The sequence below is a fragment of the Eulemur rufifrons genome, chromosome 8 (genome assembly GCF_041146395.1).
Source record: "Eulemur rufifrons isolate Redbay chromosome 8, OSU_ERuf_1, whole genome shotgun sequence".
NCBI lineage: Eukaryota > Metazoa > Chordata > Mammalia > Primates > Lemuridae > Eulemur > Eulemur rufifrons.
The window spans coordinates 90,291,584-90,308,452 of NC_090990.1; the positions used below are offsets into that span (position 1 = coordinate 90,291,584).

Consider the following 16,869-nt stretch of genomic DNA (forward strand, 5'->3'; position numbering starts at 1 on the left):
TTTCTGCCTCTTCCTAATCCTTGGCAGCCATTATTCTACTTTCCGTCTGTGAATGTGACTACTCTAGGCACCTCGTTTAAGTGGAATCATACATATTTTCCTTTTGTGGTTGGCTTATTTTCCTTGGCATAGTGTCCTCAAGGTTTATCCCTGTTGTAGCATATTTTAGAATTTTCTTGTTTTTTAAGGCTGAATAATATTCCATTATATGTGTATACCACATTTGCTTTTATCCATTAATAAAATCTTTCTAAAAGTGTTTGAACTTTGAAAATAGGTTTCGTTAATCAGATTACTTTCATGTTATAGTAATCTAACAAAGGAAAATATATGACACTGAAATACTTCCAAAGTGAGTATCAAATCCGTGACTTAATAAATTTCGTTCAGATCCCAAGAAATCATTTTTTCTTTCGGAATGACTTGAGAATACTCTCAAAATTGAAGATGTTTGCTGTTCTACATACAATATACCTAGTTTAGTGACTTTTTTCTACTATTTATCTAGCAGTTTTGATATGCATAGATAAAATTGAAAAACTCATGTTTTTTAATTTATTAGGACTAATAACTCATTTATTAAGCACTTTTTGTGAGGAGCTGAAAATGTTTTACATATATTATCTTTTATTAAGTACTTACTCTGTCAGGAGCTGAAAATGTTTTACGTATATTATCTTTCTTACTCTTCATGGCAGCCACATGATGTGGATCTTATAATCCCTATCTCACAGATGCAGAAACTGAAGCTTAGGGATGTTGAGTAACTTACCTAAGTTATCTATAAATGGTAAGTGGCAGAGTCAGAATTTGAGTCCAGGTGTCTCCAACTCAAAATTCTTATGCTTAATTGCTCTTCTCCACACCTCCCTACACTGATTACTCTTAATGAAGGATGAGTGATATTTCCATTATCTGAGTCACAAATAATGGCAAACTTTATGTATATAAATTGTACTTTATTTTTTCCATAAATATTTATTGATATGTCATGGTCAGGACTTGGACTTGGGGTTAGGGAGATAAATGAAACATAAATATAACCTGTAAATTCTAGGAACTTTCCCAATCTAGTGGGGATCCTGTAAACAGATATATTACAACCTTACTAAAGCAAATAGTAATTAAATATGCTCATCTCTCTAGGAGTTAATTACCTGTCACTAATTTTTTACCCACGTAGGATTTAATAGAATGATTTTTATTCTGGTAAACCATGGGTTATCTCAGAGAGTATCAAAATTAATTTAAATTTACTTTAATTTTAAAAATCAAATATATGTCACATACTATGTCTTTGGAGAAAAAATGGTATGTACAATAATAATAGGATATGCAACTCCAAAATAATTGGGAGTCACTGGGGAATAAGGATCTGAGTAGACTTTGATAAAATTATTACTGAACAATATGCAATTTTCTCCCCTTCCCTTTCACTCTCTAGGTGCTGCATGAAGAGAAAGAAAAGTTTACTGGGGATTTTCTAGTGTCAAAATATGATACTCTCAAGATTATTAAACATTTACAGGAAAACTGGTCAGATATTGGGCTTGGGATATTTGGTCGCCATAAAAGTTTGGAGGGAGAGATGCCACCAGAGCAACAGTACATGGAGCAGATGATCAAAAGCATAGGAAGACTCTACAAAGAATACGAAATAAGAATAAATGGGGACAATGGTAAGGAAAAAGCCATGATAGTTAGATTTCTTGGCATTATAAAGCATTTCAACAGTAATTATTATTTTTAATACAATTAATATTTAAAATAAAAGTCATACATGCATACAGTATTAAAAACAAGCAAAACTGCAAAGCATTGAGAATCACTTTATTGAAATATAATTTATTTACATTGTAATTCATCTAAAGTGTACAATTCAGTGATTTTTTAGTATATTCGCAGACATGTGCATCCATTACCACAGCCAAGTTCAGAACATTGTCCTCAAAAGAAACCTCAAAAGAAACCTCATACCCTTTAGCTCTCACCCTCTTATCCACCCCCATCCGTGCCTCAGTCCTAAGTCTACTTTCTGTCTCTGTAGAGTTCCCCTTCTGGACTTTCCTATGGATGAAATCATATACGATGTGAACCATTGTGACTGGCTTCTTTCACTTAGCTAATGTTTTCAAGGTTCTTCCATGTTTTAGCATGCATCCTTATTCATTCATTTCTATGGCCTAATATTCTTTGTATGTATATATCACAATTTTTGTTTATCATTTCATCTATTGATAGACATTTGTGTTTCTAGGTTCTGGCTATTATGAATAATGTTAATATAAACATTTGTGTACACATTTCTATGTGGACATTTATTTTCATTTCTCTTGGATATATACTCAGAAGTGGAATTCCTGGTCATTTGATAACTCTATCTTTAAGTTTTTGAAGACTGCCACAATGTTTTCAAACTGCAACAATGTTTCATAAATGCATCATTTTATATTCCCACCAGCAGCATATGAGGGTTACAATTTTTCTGTATACTTGCTAGCACTTATCTATCTTGCTTTTTAATGCTAGCCATACTAGAGGGTGTGAAATAATATCTCATTGTGATTTTGATTCGTGTTTTCCTGATGACTAATGATGTTGAGCATTTTTAAAGGCTTATTAGCCATTTGTATATCTTCTTTGGAGAAATGTCTGTTCAGATCTTTTGCCCATGTTTTTTATTTTTTCTCAGTTAGACAAAAATTGATATTTATACTATTGGTTCATAGCACACATAGAAAGAAAAGCAATATTCTAAAGTTGCATACTACTGGAGAACAGACACCATTGTTCAACATTGATGGATATTGTATGTTATTACGTACTATGATTGCTTGTATTAGACAAATGTTCACCAGCTGAAAGCATAACTCTTTGAGAATTTCAAATAAAGTGAGACCATCTGGGATATTAGTCCATGAAATAACATTCTACATCAGTGATTCTCAACCTTTAGTGTGATTCAGAATCACTTAGGGATTTGGTGAAAAATGCAGATTGCTGAGTCCTGCGATCCAGTCATTCTGGTACACTGTGTCTAGAGAGATGCCCACAAACTGGCAATTTTAGCAAGCATCCCAGGTGATTCTGATGCAAATGACCCATGTACCATACTTTTAGAAAAAAATATTCTTTATTATGAGCCAGTTAGTAACTTGCTCTAATATAAATGTAAAACACCCTCCCCTCACATACTATAATGATTCTTTGCCCATGTCTTAATTGGTTTGTTTGTCTTTTTATTATTAAGTTATAAGACTTCTTAATATGTTTTGGATACAAGTTCCTTTTCAGATACATGAGTTGTAAATACTTTCTCCTACTCTGTGGGTTGCCTTTTCATATTTTTGATAGTGTCCTTTTAAGTACAAAAGTTTTTAATTTTGATGAATTCTATCCAATTTATCCATTTTTTTCTTTTTTTGTTTGTGTTTTTGGTGTCACATCTAAGAATTCTTTGCCAAATTCAAAGTCATGACTATTTACCCTTATGTTTCTTCTAAGAGTTTTATAGTTTTGCTTTTATATAATGGCATTTGATTCATTTTGTGTTATGAGTAAGGTTCCAATGTCATTCTTTTACATGTGGATATTCAGTTGTCCCAGCACCATTTGCTGAAAATACAATTCTTTCTCCATTTCATGGTCTTGGCACTCTTGTTGAAAATCAGTTGACCAGAAGTATGGGTTTATTTTGTATCCTCCAGTCTATTCCATTGATCCACATGCCTGTCCTTGTGTCACACAGTCTTGAATACCATTGCTTAATAGTAAGTGTCAAAATCGAGAAGTGTGATTCCTCCTGCTTTATTTTTTTCGTGATTGTTTTGGCTATTCTGGATCCCTTGCAATTCTACATGAAATTTAGAATCAGCTTATCAATTTCTAGGAGGAAGTCAGTTTTGGATTCTGATAGAGATTGTGTTGCATCTGTGTATCTGGGAAGTATTGTCATCTTAACAATGTTAAGCCTTTCAATCCATAAACATGGGTGTTTGTTTTTCAATTATTTAAATTTTCTTTAGTTTCTTTCAACAATATTTTATAGTTTTCTGAGAAGTAAGTTTTATGCTTCTTTTGTTAAATATTTTCTTGAGCATTTTATTCTTTTAGATGTTATTGTGAATGGAATTTTTTTCTTAATTTCATTTTCATATTGTTCATTGTAAGTGTGTAGAAATAGAATTGATTTTGTATGTTGATCTTGTATCCTGCAACTTGGCTGAACTCATTTATTAGTTCTAGTATTTTTTTGTAGATTCCTTAAGATTTTCTATGTATGAGATCATATCATTTATGAATAGAGAGTTTTACTTGTTATTTGCCAATATGGATACTCCTATTATTTTTCTGGCCTAGTAGCCCTGGCAAGAACTTTCAGTACAATGTTGAATAGAAACAGTGAGAGCAGACATCCTTGTCTTTTTTGTTTTTTACAAATAAGAGTATAGGTTTATTTAATTACAATAAGAATATAGATTTCCAGGGTATACATACCTAGATCCACAATATCCACCCTGCTACTTAAGATATTCCCCAATTTCTAGCACCTAGTTTTCTAGAAAAATGGATTATTTGGCAGAGGATTTCTTGCATGTTGTGGAATAAGAGCAAAGGGACAGACATCCTTGTCTTATGCCCTGGCCCTGGAGGAAAGCATCCAGTCTTTCCCCATTAAATATGATGTTAGCTGTGACTTTTTCCTAGATACCTTTGATCAGGATTAGAAAGTTTTGTTCTATTACTAGTTTATTGAATGCTTTTATGTGAAAAGGTGTTGAATATTTTCAAATGCTTTTTCTATGTCTGTTAAAATGATTGTGTAGTTTTTGTTTTTTTTTTCTATTGATCTGATATATTATGTTAATTGATTTTCAGATGTCAATCCAAACTTTCTTGACTGGAATAAATCCCATTTGGCCCTGGTGTATAATTCTTTGTTGCTAGGTTTGGTTTATAAGTATTTCATTGAGGATTTAAAATTTTTTTTTTTATTTTAGCATGTTATCAGGGTACAAATGTTTCGGTTACGTATATTGCCCTTGCCCTACCCGAGTCAGAGCTTCAAGCATGTCCATCCCCCACATGGTGTGCACCACACCCATTAGGTGTGTATATACCCATCCCCTCCTCCCTCTCCCATCTTCCTGACACCCAATTAATGTTATTAGTATATGTGCACTTAAGTGTTGTTCAGTTAATACCAATTTGATGGTGAATACATGTGGCGCTTGTTTTTCCATTCTTGGAATGCTTCACTTAGTAGAATGGGGTCCATCTCTATCCAGGATAATACAAGATGTACTATATCACCATTGTTTTTTGTGGCTGAGTAGAACTCCATGGTATACATATACCACATTTTATTAATCCACTCATGTATTGATGGGCACTTGGGTTGTTTCCACATCTTTGCAGTTGTGAATTGTGCTGCTATAAACATTCTAGTGCAGATGTCTTTTTTATAGAATGTCTTTTGTTCTTTTGGGTAGATGCCCAGTAATGGGATTGCTGGGTCAAATGGTAGTTCTACTTGTAGCTCTTTGAGGTACCTCCATATTACTTTCCACAGCGGTTGTACTAGTTTGCAGTCCCACCAGTGGTGTATGAGTGTTCCTATCTCTCCACATCCACGCCAACATTTATTGTCTTGGGACTTTATTTGATAAAGTCCATTCTCACTGGAGATAAATGATATCTTATTGTGGTTTCGATTTGCATTTCCCTGATGATTAGAGATGTTGAGCATTTTTTCATGTGTTTGTTGGCCATTCATCTATCTTCTTTTGAAAAGTTTCTGTTCATGTCCTTTGACCACTTTTTGATAGGGTTGTTTGATTTTTTCTTGCTGATTTTCCTGAGTTCTATATAGATTCTAGTTATCAGCCCTTTATCGGATGTGTAACATGCGAATATTTTCTCCCATTCTGTAGGTTGTCTGTTTGCTGTCGTGATAGTTTCCTTGGCTGTGCAGAAGCTTTTTAATTTGATCAGGTCCCATTTATTTATTTTTGTTGTTGCTGTGATTGCCTTTGGGGTCTTCCTCATAAATTCTTTGGCTAGGCCAATGTCTATCAAAGGTTTTCTATCATTTTCTTCTAGAATTCTTATAGTTTCATGCCTTAGGTTTATGTCTGTTATCCACCGTGAGTTGATTTTTGTGAGAGGTGAAAGGTGTGGATCCTGTTTCAGTCTTCTACATGTGGCTATCCAGTTTTCCCAGCATCATTTATTGAATAAGGATTCTTTTCCCCAGTGTATGTTTTTGTCTGCTTTGTCAAAGATTAGATGGCTCTATGAGGATGGTTTTATATTGGGGTTCTCAGTTCTGTTCCATTGGTCATTGAGGGTTTTTAAATCCATATTTATAAGATATATCTGTCTGTAGTTTTTTTTCTTGTGATATCTTTATCTGGTTTTGGTGTTAGGGTAATACTAGCCTCCTGAAATGGGTTGGGAAGATTTCCTTCCTTTTCTGTTTTTATAAGAGTTTGTGAAGAACTGGTGCTAATTCTTTGAATGATTAGTATGATTTTGCAGTGAAGCCCTTTGGGCCTGGGCTTTCCTTTGTGGGTAAGTTTTTGTTTACCGATTTAATTCTCTTGTTAGAGTTCCATTTATATTGTATCTTTTTTCTCGGATCAGTTTTGGTTGTCTGTATATTTCTAGGAATTTGTCCATTTTATACATGTTATTCAGTTTGTTGGCATAATTGTTCATGGTATTATTTTATAGTCTTTTTTATTTGTGTTTCATTTCTGATTCTAGTAATTTGAGTCTTCCTTTTTTCTTGGTCAAGCTAGCTAAAGGTTTACTAACTTTCTTGATCTTTTCAAAGAACCAGCTTTTGGTTTCATTGATTTTTTATATTGTTTTTCTATTCTCTTGGTTTTCTATTCTCTTTCATTAGTTTTCACTGTAGTCATTATTATTTCCTTCCTTCTTATTGTTTTAGGTTTAGTTTTCTCTTCTTTTTACAGTATTATAAGGTAAAGGTTAGTTATTGATTTGAGATCTTTCTTCTTTTGTTATTTTTTTAATATAGACATTTAAAGCTATAATTTTTCCTTTCAGCGCTACTTTTGCTGCATCCCATGAGTGTTGGTATGTTGTATCTTCTTTTTCATTAATCTCAAGTATTTTCTGAGTTCCCTTTTGTTTTTTTCTTTGACTCATCGGTATTTTCTGAGTTCCCTTTTGTTTTTTTCTTTGACTCATCGGTTATTTAGGAGTATGTTATTTAATTTCCATATATTTTTGAGTTTTCCAAATTTTTTCATTATTGATTTCTTATTTCACCCCATTGTGGGATGATATTATTTCTATCCTTTTAAATTTTTTTTTGAGGTTTATTTTATGGCCTAGCATCTTATCTTCCTGGAGAATGTTCCCTGTGTACTTAAGAAGAATGTGTTTTTGTTGGGGTAGAATATTCTATAGCTGTCTGTTAGGTCTGGTTGGTTGGTAATGTTGTTGGAGTCTCATATTCTTGTTGACTTTCTGTCTGGTGGTTTATGAAGTAAGATACTGAAGTATCCAACTATTATTTTTATCTACCTTTCCTTTCATTTCTCTCAGTTTTGCTTTTTATATTATGGTGCTTTGTTAGTAGGTACATGTATGTTTATTATTGTTATAGCTTCTTGATGGATTGACCCTTATTATTATCATAAAATGTCTCTCTTTGTTTTTAGTATTATTTTTTGTTTTAAAGTCTGTTTTGTGGTATACTTTTATAGCTACTCCTGCTTTCCTGTGGTTGGTTGCTATATGATAATTTACTTTTTCCCATTCTTTTCCTTTAAATTTATTTATGTTTTTGAATCTAGACAACATATAGTTGGATCACATTTTTTAAAATTCTAGTCTGCCACTCTCTGCCTTTTGATTAAATCATTTAATGTATTTACATTTAATGTTTTTATTGATATAGTTGGATTCGCATCTGCCATTTTACTTTATTTTCTATGTGTTTCATGTCTTTTGCATTGAGTGAAAAATTTTAAATGTAGCATTTATTTTCTTTAATAATTTTTTCACTACATTTTAAATTTTTTGGTGGTTTCTCTAGAGTTTACCACATATATCTTAATTTATCAGAGTCAGCTTCAGATTGATAATAGCTTAATTCCAGTATCATATAAAAACATTACTTCTATGTAGACCTCTTCCCTTTTCCACCTTTTGTGGTATTATTGCTAATCATATTATATCTCTTAATGTTATAAGCTCTAGAATACATTGTTATAATTATTACCTTGGCATCTGTTATTATTTCTTTAGCTCATTTAAGTTTGCTCCGTTATACCTCCTCTGTGCTGTTTTTATTTTTGGTAAACATATTATACATATATTACATTTCTAATATGTTATTGGCCCCAAAGTATAATATACATTAGTTTATACAATTTCTTTTTAAATCAGTTAAAAAGGTAGGAAACACACATTTATACCTTTTGATTTTCTTTCTCTTCTTCTTGTTTTTTATTGAGGCAGAGTCTCATCATGTTGCCCAAGCTGGTCTCAAACTCCTGAGATCAAGCAAACCTTCTTACCTTAGCCTCCCAAATAGCTGGGATTACAGGGACGTGCCACCATGCCTGTCTAGGAATTTGAATTACCCCCTGGGGTCATTTGCTTTCAGCTTGAAAAACTTCCTCTAGCATTTCTTATAAAGTGGGTCTGCTTACAATAAACTCAATTTTTGTCTATTTGGGAAAGTCTTTATATCACCTTCATTTTTGAAAGATAGATTTGTTGATTATAGGATTTTTGGTTGACAGGTTTTGTTTGTTTTGAGCAGTAGGAATATGTTATCCCACTGCTTTCTGGCCTCTATTGTTTCTGTTATTCTTATTGGGGTTCCCTGATAAGTCCATGCATTGTTTTTCTCTTACTGCTTTAAAATGTTCTCCTTGTTTTTTACTTTCAGCATTTTTACTATAATGTGTCTGTGGTATCTTTGTATTTATCCTGCTTGGAGTTCATTGCACTTTATGGATGTGTAAGTTATTATTTTTCAGTAAGTTTGAGAAGTTTGCAGCCATTATTTATTTGAATATATTTTCTGTTCCTTCCTCTCTCTCTCTTTATGGTACTTCCATTATGTGTATATTGATGCATTTAATGATATTCCATATTTCTCTGAATGTCTATTCATTTTTCTTCATTATATTTTCTCTCTGTTCTTTGTCTTTCATAATCTCTATTGATCTGTCTTTAAATCTGCTAAGCCACTCTTCTGCCAGTTTTAAATATACTATTCAGTCCATTTAATGGATTTTTTGTTTCAGTTATTATACTTCATAACTACAAAATTTTCATTTGGTTCCTTTTTAAAATAATGATTTATATCTTTTCATCAATATTCTCTATTTGATACAAAATTGTCATCAAACCTTCCTTTACTTATTTAACCATGATTTCCTTTAATCCTTTGAGCATATTTATAATGGCTATGTTGAAATATTTTCCTATTAAATCTGACATCTGGTTGCTCTTACAGGCAGTTTAGGTTTCCTGCTTATTTTCAGATGTATGGGTCTTACTTTCCTGTTTCTTTGCATGCCTTATAATTTTTTACTAGAAACTGGACATTTAGATAATAGACCTTAGCACTTTTTGGTACTGGTCTCCTCCACACCCCAGTTCCCTGGCCAGATTGGGGCTTATTATTTTCTTGTTTATTTGTTTTGTGACTGGCTGTATTATTTTAGTGAAGTCTATTCCCACACATCCCTCACAGAGTTAAGCCTCTGATATTGCTCCTCAGGGAGGTGTAGCTTTGAGTATGCCTACCGTTACTCTAGGATGACAACAGTATTGGTAGGGCTCTCTTTTTCTCTTTCTCTGATCACATCCAACTATTAAACTCTAGTAATTGCCTGACAAATTTTCTTTTGTTTTCAGCAATGCGCTGGGCACAAATTCCCCTGCAAACTTATCTGATGAAAGTGTGGTCTCTTCAGTGGAATAGTTTTTGAGGTCAGTGTTTGATATTTGTTCTGACTCCAGGATGACTCCTCTCAGCTGTCTTATTTCTGGTTCTATCCTGCAAAGTAGCCAGTATATAGTCTAGGCTTTATCTTCATTAGATCCACAGTTCTCTTCCCAAGTGCCTTTCACTACAGCCTCCATTGTTCTTGAAAGTGGCTTAGGTTTAAACTCCAGCTCTGTTACAAATGAAATCAGTTAGTGAGGCAAGAAATTAGAAGCTATCTGCTTTTTGGCCTGCTTTTCTCCCCAGGCAAAATCTCTGAACTAGCGCTCTGGATCTGAGGCCTATGAAAAGGGAAAGCTTCTCTCTTGAGTGACACCCTGCTCCAGAAGCTGAATGCTCTGTGAATGGAGTGCAGTAACCTGAGGCCCTCCTGGTTTGCCTCTCTTCTAGTGGAACCACTGCCTCATGAGCAATCAGGGCCCAAGTATTCTCAGTGCATCACACCCAAGTTAGAGCCTCCATACCACGTGTTAGTGCTAGGTGGTAGAAGGGAGCCCCCACCTCTTGACCACAATTATCCCAGACGTAGGCTCAGAATCCAGCATGTGGGACAGGAGGAGAAATGATGAAGTTATGCTCTTCCCAGAAGCAGAAGAAAGCCCTCTTAACGGGACCTGGGGTGACAGGGAGCCCTGTGGTCTTAGCTGCAGTAGGTGGAAGTGGAGTCTCTGCCTCATTGAGCTGGGAGTAGGGAGGGTGCAAGTGTTCTTTGTTCAAATACCATAGATTGTCATAATTATTAACAAATTTTCATAGATTTTCTTGAATAGATGTTTCTTCATTTGCTGTTTGCCCTGAGGACCATTTCCAGAGGCTTTATGACATTATTTAAAAAATAATTTTCACCAGTTTCACTGGGTAATGGGTCAGCAGAGCTCTTCACACTGTCATGGCATAATTCAATCTCTTTACCTTTATATTCTGCTCTATTATCCATAGTCGTTATCTCTTGACTCCCTAGTTTGTGAGATCAGGATATTAATATCCCTAACCTTCTTTCCATGTCTTCTGTGATGTGCTACCTCCCAGCTTCTATCATTTGGGATTTTTCATTTTGTGTTGTGAAAGTTAATAACATTTATATTTTATTCTGTATCTATAATTAATACTTCCATGCTTTCTGTACAGGCTAAATCTAAGCGTTCAAAATAAATAGTAATTACATTATTTGGCAATGTAATTTCCCTGCATAGCTAGATATTATGACTACATTTTCTTTTTTTTTTAAAAAAAAAAGGCCTTTTATTTTTACTGTGGCTTTTAATTACATTTCTCTTTTTTTGTATTATCCATTTTAAAAATTATTTCCTTAAGTTATTCTGAACTCTTAAGAATCATATCAACTCTCTTTAATTCTTTTATTTGTTTGTTATTTTGGCCAAATTTACCTCCCTCCTGACACCCGTCATCCTCTTGCTGACTTTTAAGGTCTGTATACACACTGCTATCCTAGGACTTTTTAAAAATTATTCTTCTGGTTTGCATTTATTGTTTCTTGCCTTCTATATCTTTCTCTATCATGTTTTATTACCTCATTTTGCTGAAGCACATCCTCAAGTAATCTCCTATGAAAAAAGGGCAAAGTTTCTTAGTCCTTGAATGTCTGAAATTGTTTATTCTACCATCTCATCTAATTGACAGTTTGACTTGATATAGTTCTCTAGGTTGAAAGCAAAAACTTCTCCTATAATACTGATGGGTAGTCTTCTGTCAGTCTGCTTCTCCTGTTCTCATACATAGTATTTTTTTCTTTCTTGAAGTTTTTAGGATTTTCTTATTTTGAAATTTTACAATGATGTGTTTATGTGTGGGCACATGGTAGAGACCCAGTTAATATGTTCTTCAACTTTATGAAATTCTATTATTTCTTTAAAAATTTCTTTCCCTGAATTTTCTCTGTTCTCTCTGTAACTTTTATGCTTTGGAGGTTGAACTTCCTGAGTTGATATTCTGTAACTGTTCTGTTACCTACTTCTATATAACAAACCATCCCAAAACTTAATGGTATAACACAACAATCTTTTTAATATGTTTCACAGTGGTTCTGTTTATCAGGAATTTTGGCAGGGCATAATGGAAATGGCTTATCTCTGACTCAACTAGAGTGGCTCGAATGGCTAGAAGACGTCTAGGATGACTGTCTATCAAGTGGGTTCCTCAGCTTTGGAACTGAAATACCGGATCTGAAAACATCTAAGATGACTTCTCACTCACATTTCTGATGCCTAGGTGGGATGGCAGGACCAGGTTAGGGCTGTCAGGTATTTTTCTCCATATAGCCTTTTCATATATCTAGATTGGGCTTTCTCAAAACAGAGGACTCTTAGGGTAGTCAGATTTTTTATATTGAAGCTGACTTTCCCCAAGAGCAGAAGTTGCTAGGCCTCTCAAAGGCTAGAACTTATGCAGATCACTTGTATGGCATTTTATTGGTCAAGACTGTCAAGGGGCCAACCCAGATTCAGGAAGAGGTGAAAAAGACACAACCTTTTGATGTGACTACCTTTTATCTACCACACTGACTCTCATCTTTTCTCTCATTTTTTATCTTCTGAATTCTATTTTCTAGAAGATTTCTTTGACTTTATCTTCTACCCTTTATAATGAATTACTTAAGTTATAGTTTTAATTTCAAGAGCATTTCCTTATTCTCAGATTGCTCTTTATTCATAACATTCTATTATTGTTTTATTGATGATATATCTTCTTATCTCTCTGAAGAAAATTAGTTTAAAAATTTTTTTAATTTTCTCTATTTTCTGAATTCTTTCTTTATTTACCCTACTGTGGCTTATAGATATCTTTCTTTCATTTTTCAGGATTCTCCCAAATGTTTGAATACCCTGGTTATCTATTTATATTTTAAAATGAGGCAATAAGAATCTACCTGGAAGTACATTGATGTACTCTCATCTTTTCCCTTTCTATGTCTTTCTCACTTTCTATATTCCTCTGTTCCTGTCTCTGTCAGTCTCTCTCTCTCTCTCTCTCTCGTCATATGTGTGGTTTGTAGATTAGTGGTCTTTGCTTTAGGATAGTTGGGTTATGCTGGGCAAAATAAATGCTGAAATTTGGAGTTCTTTGATGTAGATATGTCTCATTTTAAAAAGAGAAGTCTGTGTGTGTGTGTGTGTGTGTGTGTGTGTATGTATGTATGTAGCATAAATGACTAGCTGTCAAACATTACTCGTGGGGATGGGTGGATGATCAATTATTTAATCTATAGATTTTCAGTTAGTTACCCTGTTTTTAGCTCCATGTCTCATTCCCACTCCCTGTTGTACTTGATTTCTGTAAATCAGGAGCCTCTTCCTGATATTTCAGGGAAGTTTAACTACTTCCTTGTTAACTTTTAAAATTCTCTTCTTTAAATTTGCCCCTCTCCCATTATGTTTAGCATTGTCAGTTTGCATTTTAAAATTCTTTATTATTTTGATAGACTCTGAGAGAGAAAGGAGATTTTTTCAAAAGTCTATTCTCATTAATCAGAAGCCAGTAATTATTTTAAAATTCTATTTTTATAGATAATACGGTAAACATATGTAGTGTAAACCAGATTGTGTACTCTGGCCCAAGCAGCTATCTCCCAAATGCATGTTAATGGTCTCAAAGGGGGACTGGGTAAGAAAACAAAATCTACTTTTACTAACAGAAAAAAAAAAATGCAGAAAAGTGTTCTGAGGAAGAACCACTGCTTTCATCTGTATATACCAAATACAGCCACATTATTATTTTTAGTTTTCTTTATTAGTCTAATTGTTAGAGGTACACTTCCCTATCTGATCTACCTGCTCAACTATTAGTCATCCTTTAAAATCCTGTATGGTCATCACCTCTGTAAAGTTTCTTTAATATCCCTTTGACAGAATTACTTGCTCCTTCCTCTCAACTCCTTTTGTACCTCTTCAGATACTTTAATTTTTGTCCATATTATTCTCTCTTATAGCCTCATATCTATATATAGTGACAGAAAGTAGTTTAGTGTTTGCCAGGGCTGTTTGCCATCCCTTTGCCAGTGTTTGCCATCCCTTTTGGGGATGATAAAAATATTGTGGAATTAAATAGTAGTGATGTTGCACAATTCTGCAAATATACAAAAACATTGCGTTATACACTTTAAAAGGATGAAGTTCATGATATCTGAATGGCACCTCAATAAATCTGTTAATCTTTTCTGTTACAGTGAAGCCAAACTTACTATCATCTGAAAGTAGTGCTGATTGAAAATATTTGGAGAAAAGATAATAAAAAAATGACAATAAAAATAATACAAATAAAAAACCACAATATAACAACTATTTACATAGCATTTACATTGAATTAGGTATATAAGTAATCTAGAGATGATTTAAAGTATACAGGAGGATATGCATAGGTTATATGCAATTACTATGTCATTTTATATAAGGGACTTGAGCATCTGTGGATTTTGGTATCCACAGGGGTCCCGAAACCAACCCTTTCTGGATACTGAGATATATCTGTATATAGTGGGAGAGAAAAACAAGGTAGCAAATAGAGGAAGTCAAAATGATGAATGATGGTAGAATTAACATATCATTCTGAATATTTCTAAAAGATCAAAATTATCTGATGACGGCAACGAACATATTTCAATCAAGGATAGAAGAAACATTTTGCTTTTTAATTATTTCTCTTTATTAAACTCTGAGATGGGAGCATTTTCATTTCTTATTTTGCAAATGAAATAAGACAAAAAGAAGGTATTTTACCATGATCTCATGGTGAATCAGTTCACTGAGTCCACACTCAATCTTTTTCCAGACCAAAAACTACAAACTTCGTGAAAACCTGATCAATGACCTTAATGATGATTCAAGACCTATGATGATCTATTTTCATTTCTGTTATTAACTATCCCATAATCATGAAAAAGCTGTTTATCATCATTGTCCTCTTGACAGAATAACTTAATTAATGCCTATTACAGAAGATTGTAGTTTAATGTTTCAGGTTTAATGCATTTGATTCTCAGCTGAGAAGACAAGACACATAAAATATAAATTTTCATTGAATAAATTGTCCATTAGTCTTGAAAGTATGAATTACACAGTGTTTATTCATTAAACATTTATTTAGGAACTGCTCTCGTAAGGTTTTCTGCTAGGCAGGCTGTAGGATAATAAAAAGTTGAAAAAAGATATATGCCTTTGCCCAGTAGGATTTTATGGTATTGAAGTAGTAATCTTGAAGTAGCAATCTAAAAGTTAATGCTTTTCTCACTTTTCTAGGTATCTCTAAAATTCTTCCGTATTTGATTAGTTCTCTCGAATTCTGTACTTTCAAGTTGGAAACCCTTCTGGATTTTCCTCAGATGGCTCTCGAAGAATGGGAGGGAGTTAATGAAAAAATTAATGAAATGAAATCACAGTTGGAGTCATCGTTAAACATTATTGGTACTGTGCCACAGTACTTAGACGTGGATTCTGGCTTGTAAGTTTCTATAGGTTTTTTTTTTCTCCTTTTGAGAGAATTTTTTAAAGCTTTATTGCAATATAATTCACATATGATACAATTCGCCCTTTTAAAGTGCACAATTCAGTAGCTTTCATTATATTTATAGGTATAAACAACCATTACCAGTCAATTTTAGAATATTTTATCACTTCGGCAAGAAGCCTCATATTCTTAAACTATCACTCTGCCATCCTTCATCCTCTCCCACCACCCTGCCCCAAACCCTAAGCAACCACAAATCTTTCTATCTCTGTTGAGTTCCCTGTTCTGGACATTTTTTTTGAAAGGAATCATATACCATATGGTCTTTTGTGACTAGCTTCTTTCATTTAGCATAATATTTTCAAGATTCATCCGTGTTGTGGCATGTTTCATCAGTATTTCATTCATTTTTATGACTATAAAGTATTCTACATGTGGATATACCACATTTTATTTATCCATTTATCCATGGCTGGACATTTGGATTATTTCCTTCTCTTGGCATTCATGAGTAATTGTGCTATAAACATTCATGTACAAGCTTTTTGTGGACAGAGATAGGTTTTCATTTCTCTTGGATACGTATATACCTAGGAATAGAATTGCTGTGTCATATGGCAATTCTATCTTTAGCAATTGAGGAACTGCCAGACTGTTTTCCAAAGTGCTTTTGGAAGACATACACCATTTTATATTCATACCAGCAGTCTATGAGGGTTCTGAATTCTCCACATATTCGCCACTACTTGTTATTTGACTTTTTATTTTGTTTGTTTTGTTTTGAGACAGGGACCCACTCTGTCTCCCAGGTTTGAATGCAGTGCCATCATAGCTCACTGCAGCCTTGAACTCCTGGGCTCAAGTGATCCTCCCACCTCAGCCTTCCAAGTATAATAACTAGGACTACAAGCATGCACCACCATGTCAGGCTAATTTTTTTTTTTTTTTTTGAAGAGATGGACTCTGGCTATGTTGCCCAGACTGGTCTTGAACTGTGGGCCTCAGGTGATCACACCTTGGCCTCCCAAAGTACTGAGATTACAGACTTGAGCTATTTTCCATGGCCTGTCATCTGACTTTTTGTTTCTAACTATACTAGTGATGTGAAGTAGGTATTTTGGTTGTGGTTTTGATTTACATCTCCCTAATGACTAATGATGTCAAGCCTTGTTTCATGTGCTTATTGTGTATTTATTTATTTTCTTTAGGAAAATGTCTATTCAGATCCTTTGCCCTTATTTTAATTGGGTCATTTTTATTTTTATTATTGAGTTATGAGTGTTCTTTTTTTTTTTTTGAGACAGAGTCTTGCTCTGCTGCCTGCACTAGGGTGCCGTGGTGTCAGCCTAGTTCACAGCAACCTCAAACTCCTGGGCTCAAGCGATCCTCCTGCCTCAGCCTCCCGAGTA

General features: G+C 33.9%; 1 protein-coding gene across 1 annotated transcript in view; it reads left to right on the top strand.

The window, feature by feature from the left end:
* Nucleotides 1–16,869, top strand: part of AXDND1 (axonemal dynein light chain domain containing 1) — a 92,396-nt gene that overhangs the window by 41,641 nt on the left and 33,886 nt on the right. Inside the window, exons 15-16 of the mRNA XM_069478399.1 lie at nt 1,445–1,679; nt 15,253–15,454. Of these exons, the coding sequence (XP_069334500.1) occupies nt 1,445–1,679; nt 15,253–15,454 (437 nt within the window). The remainder of the gene's footprint in view (nt 1–1,444; nt 1,680–15,252; nt 15,455–16,869) is intronic.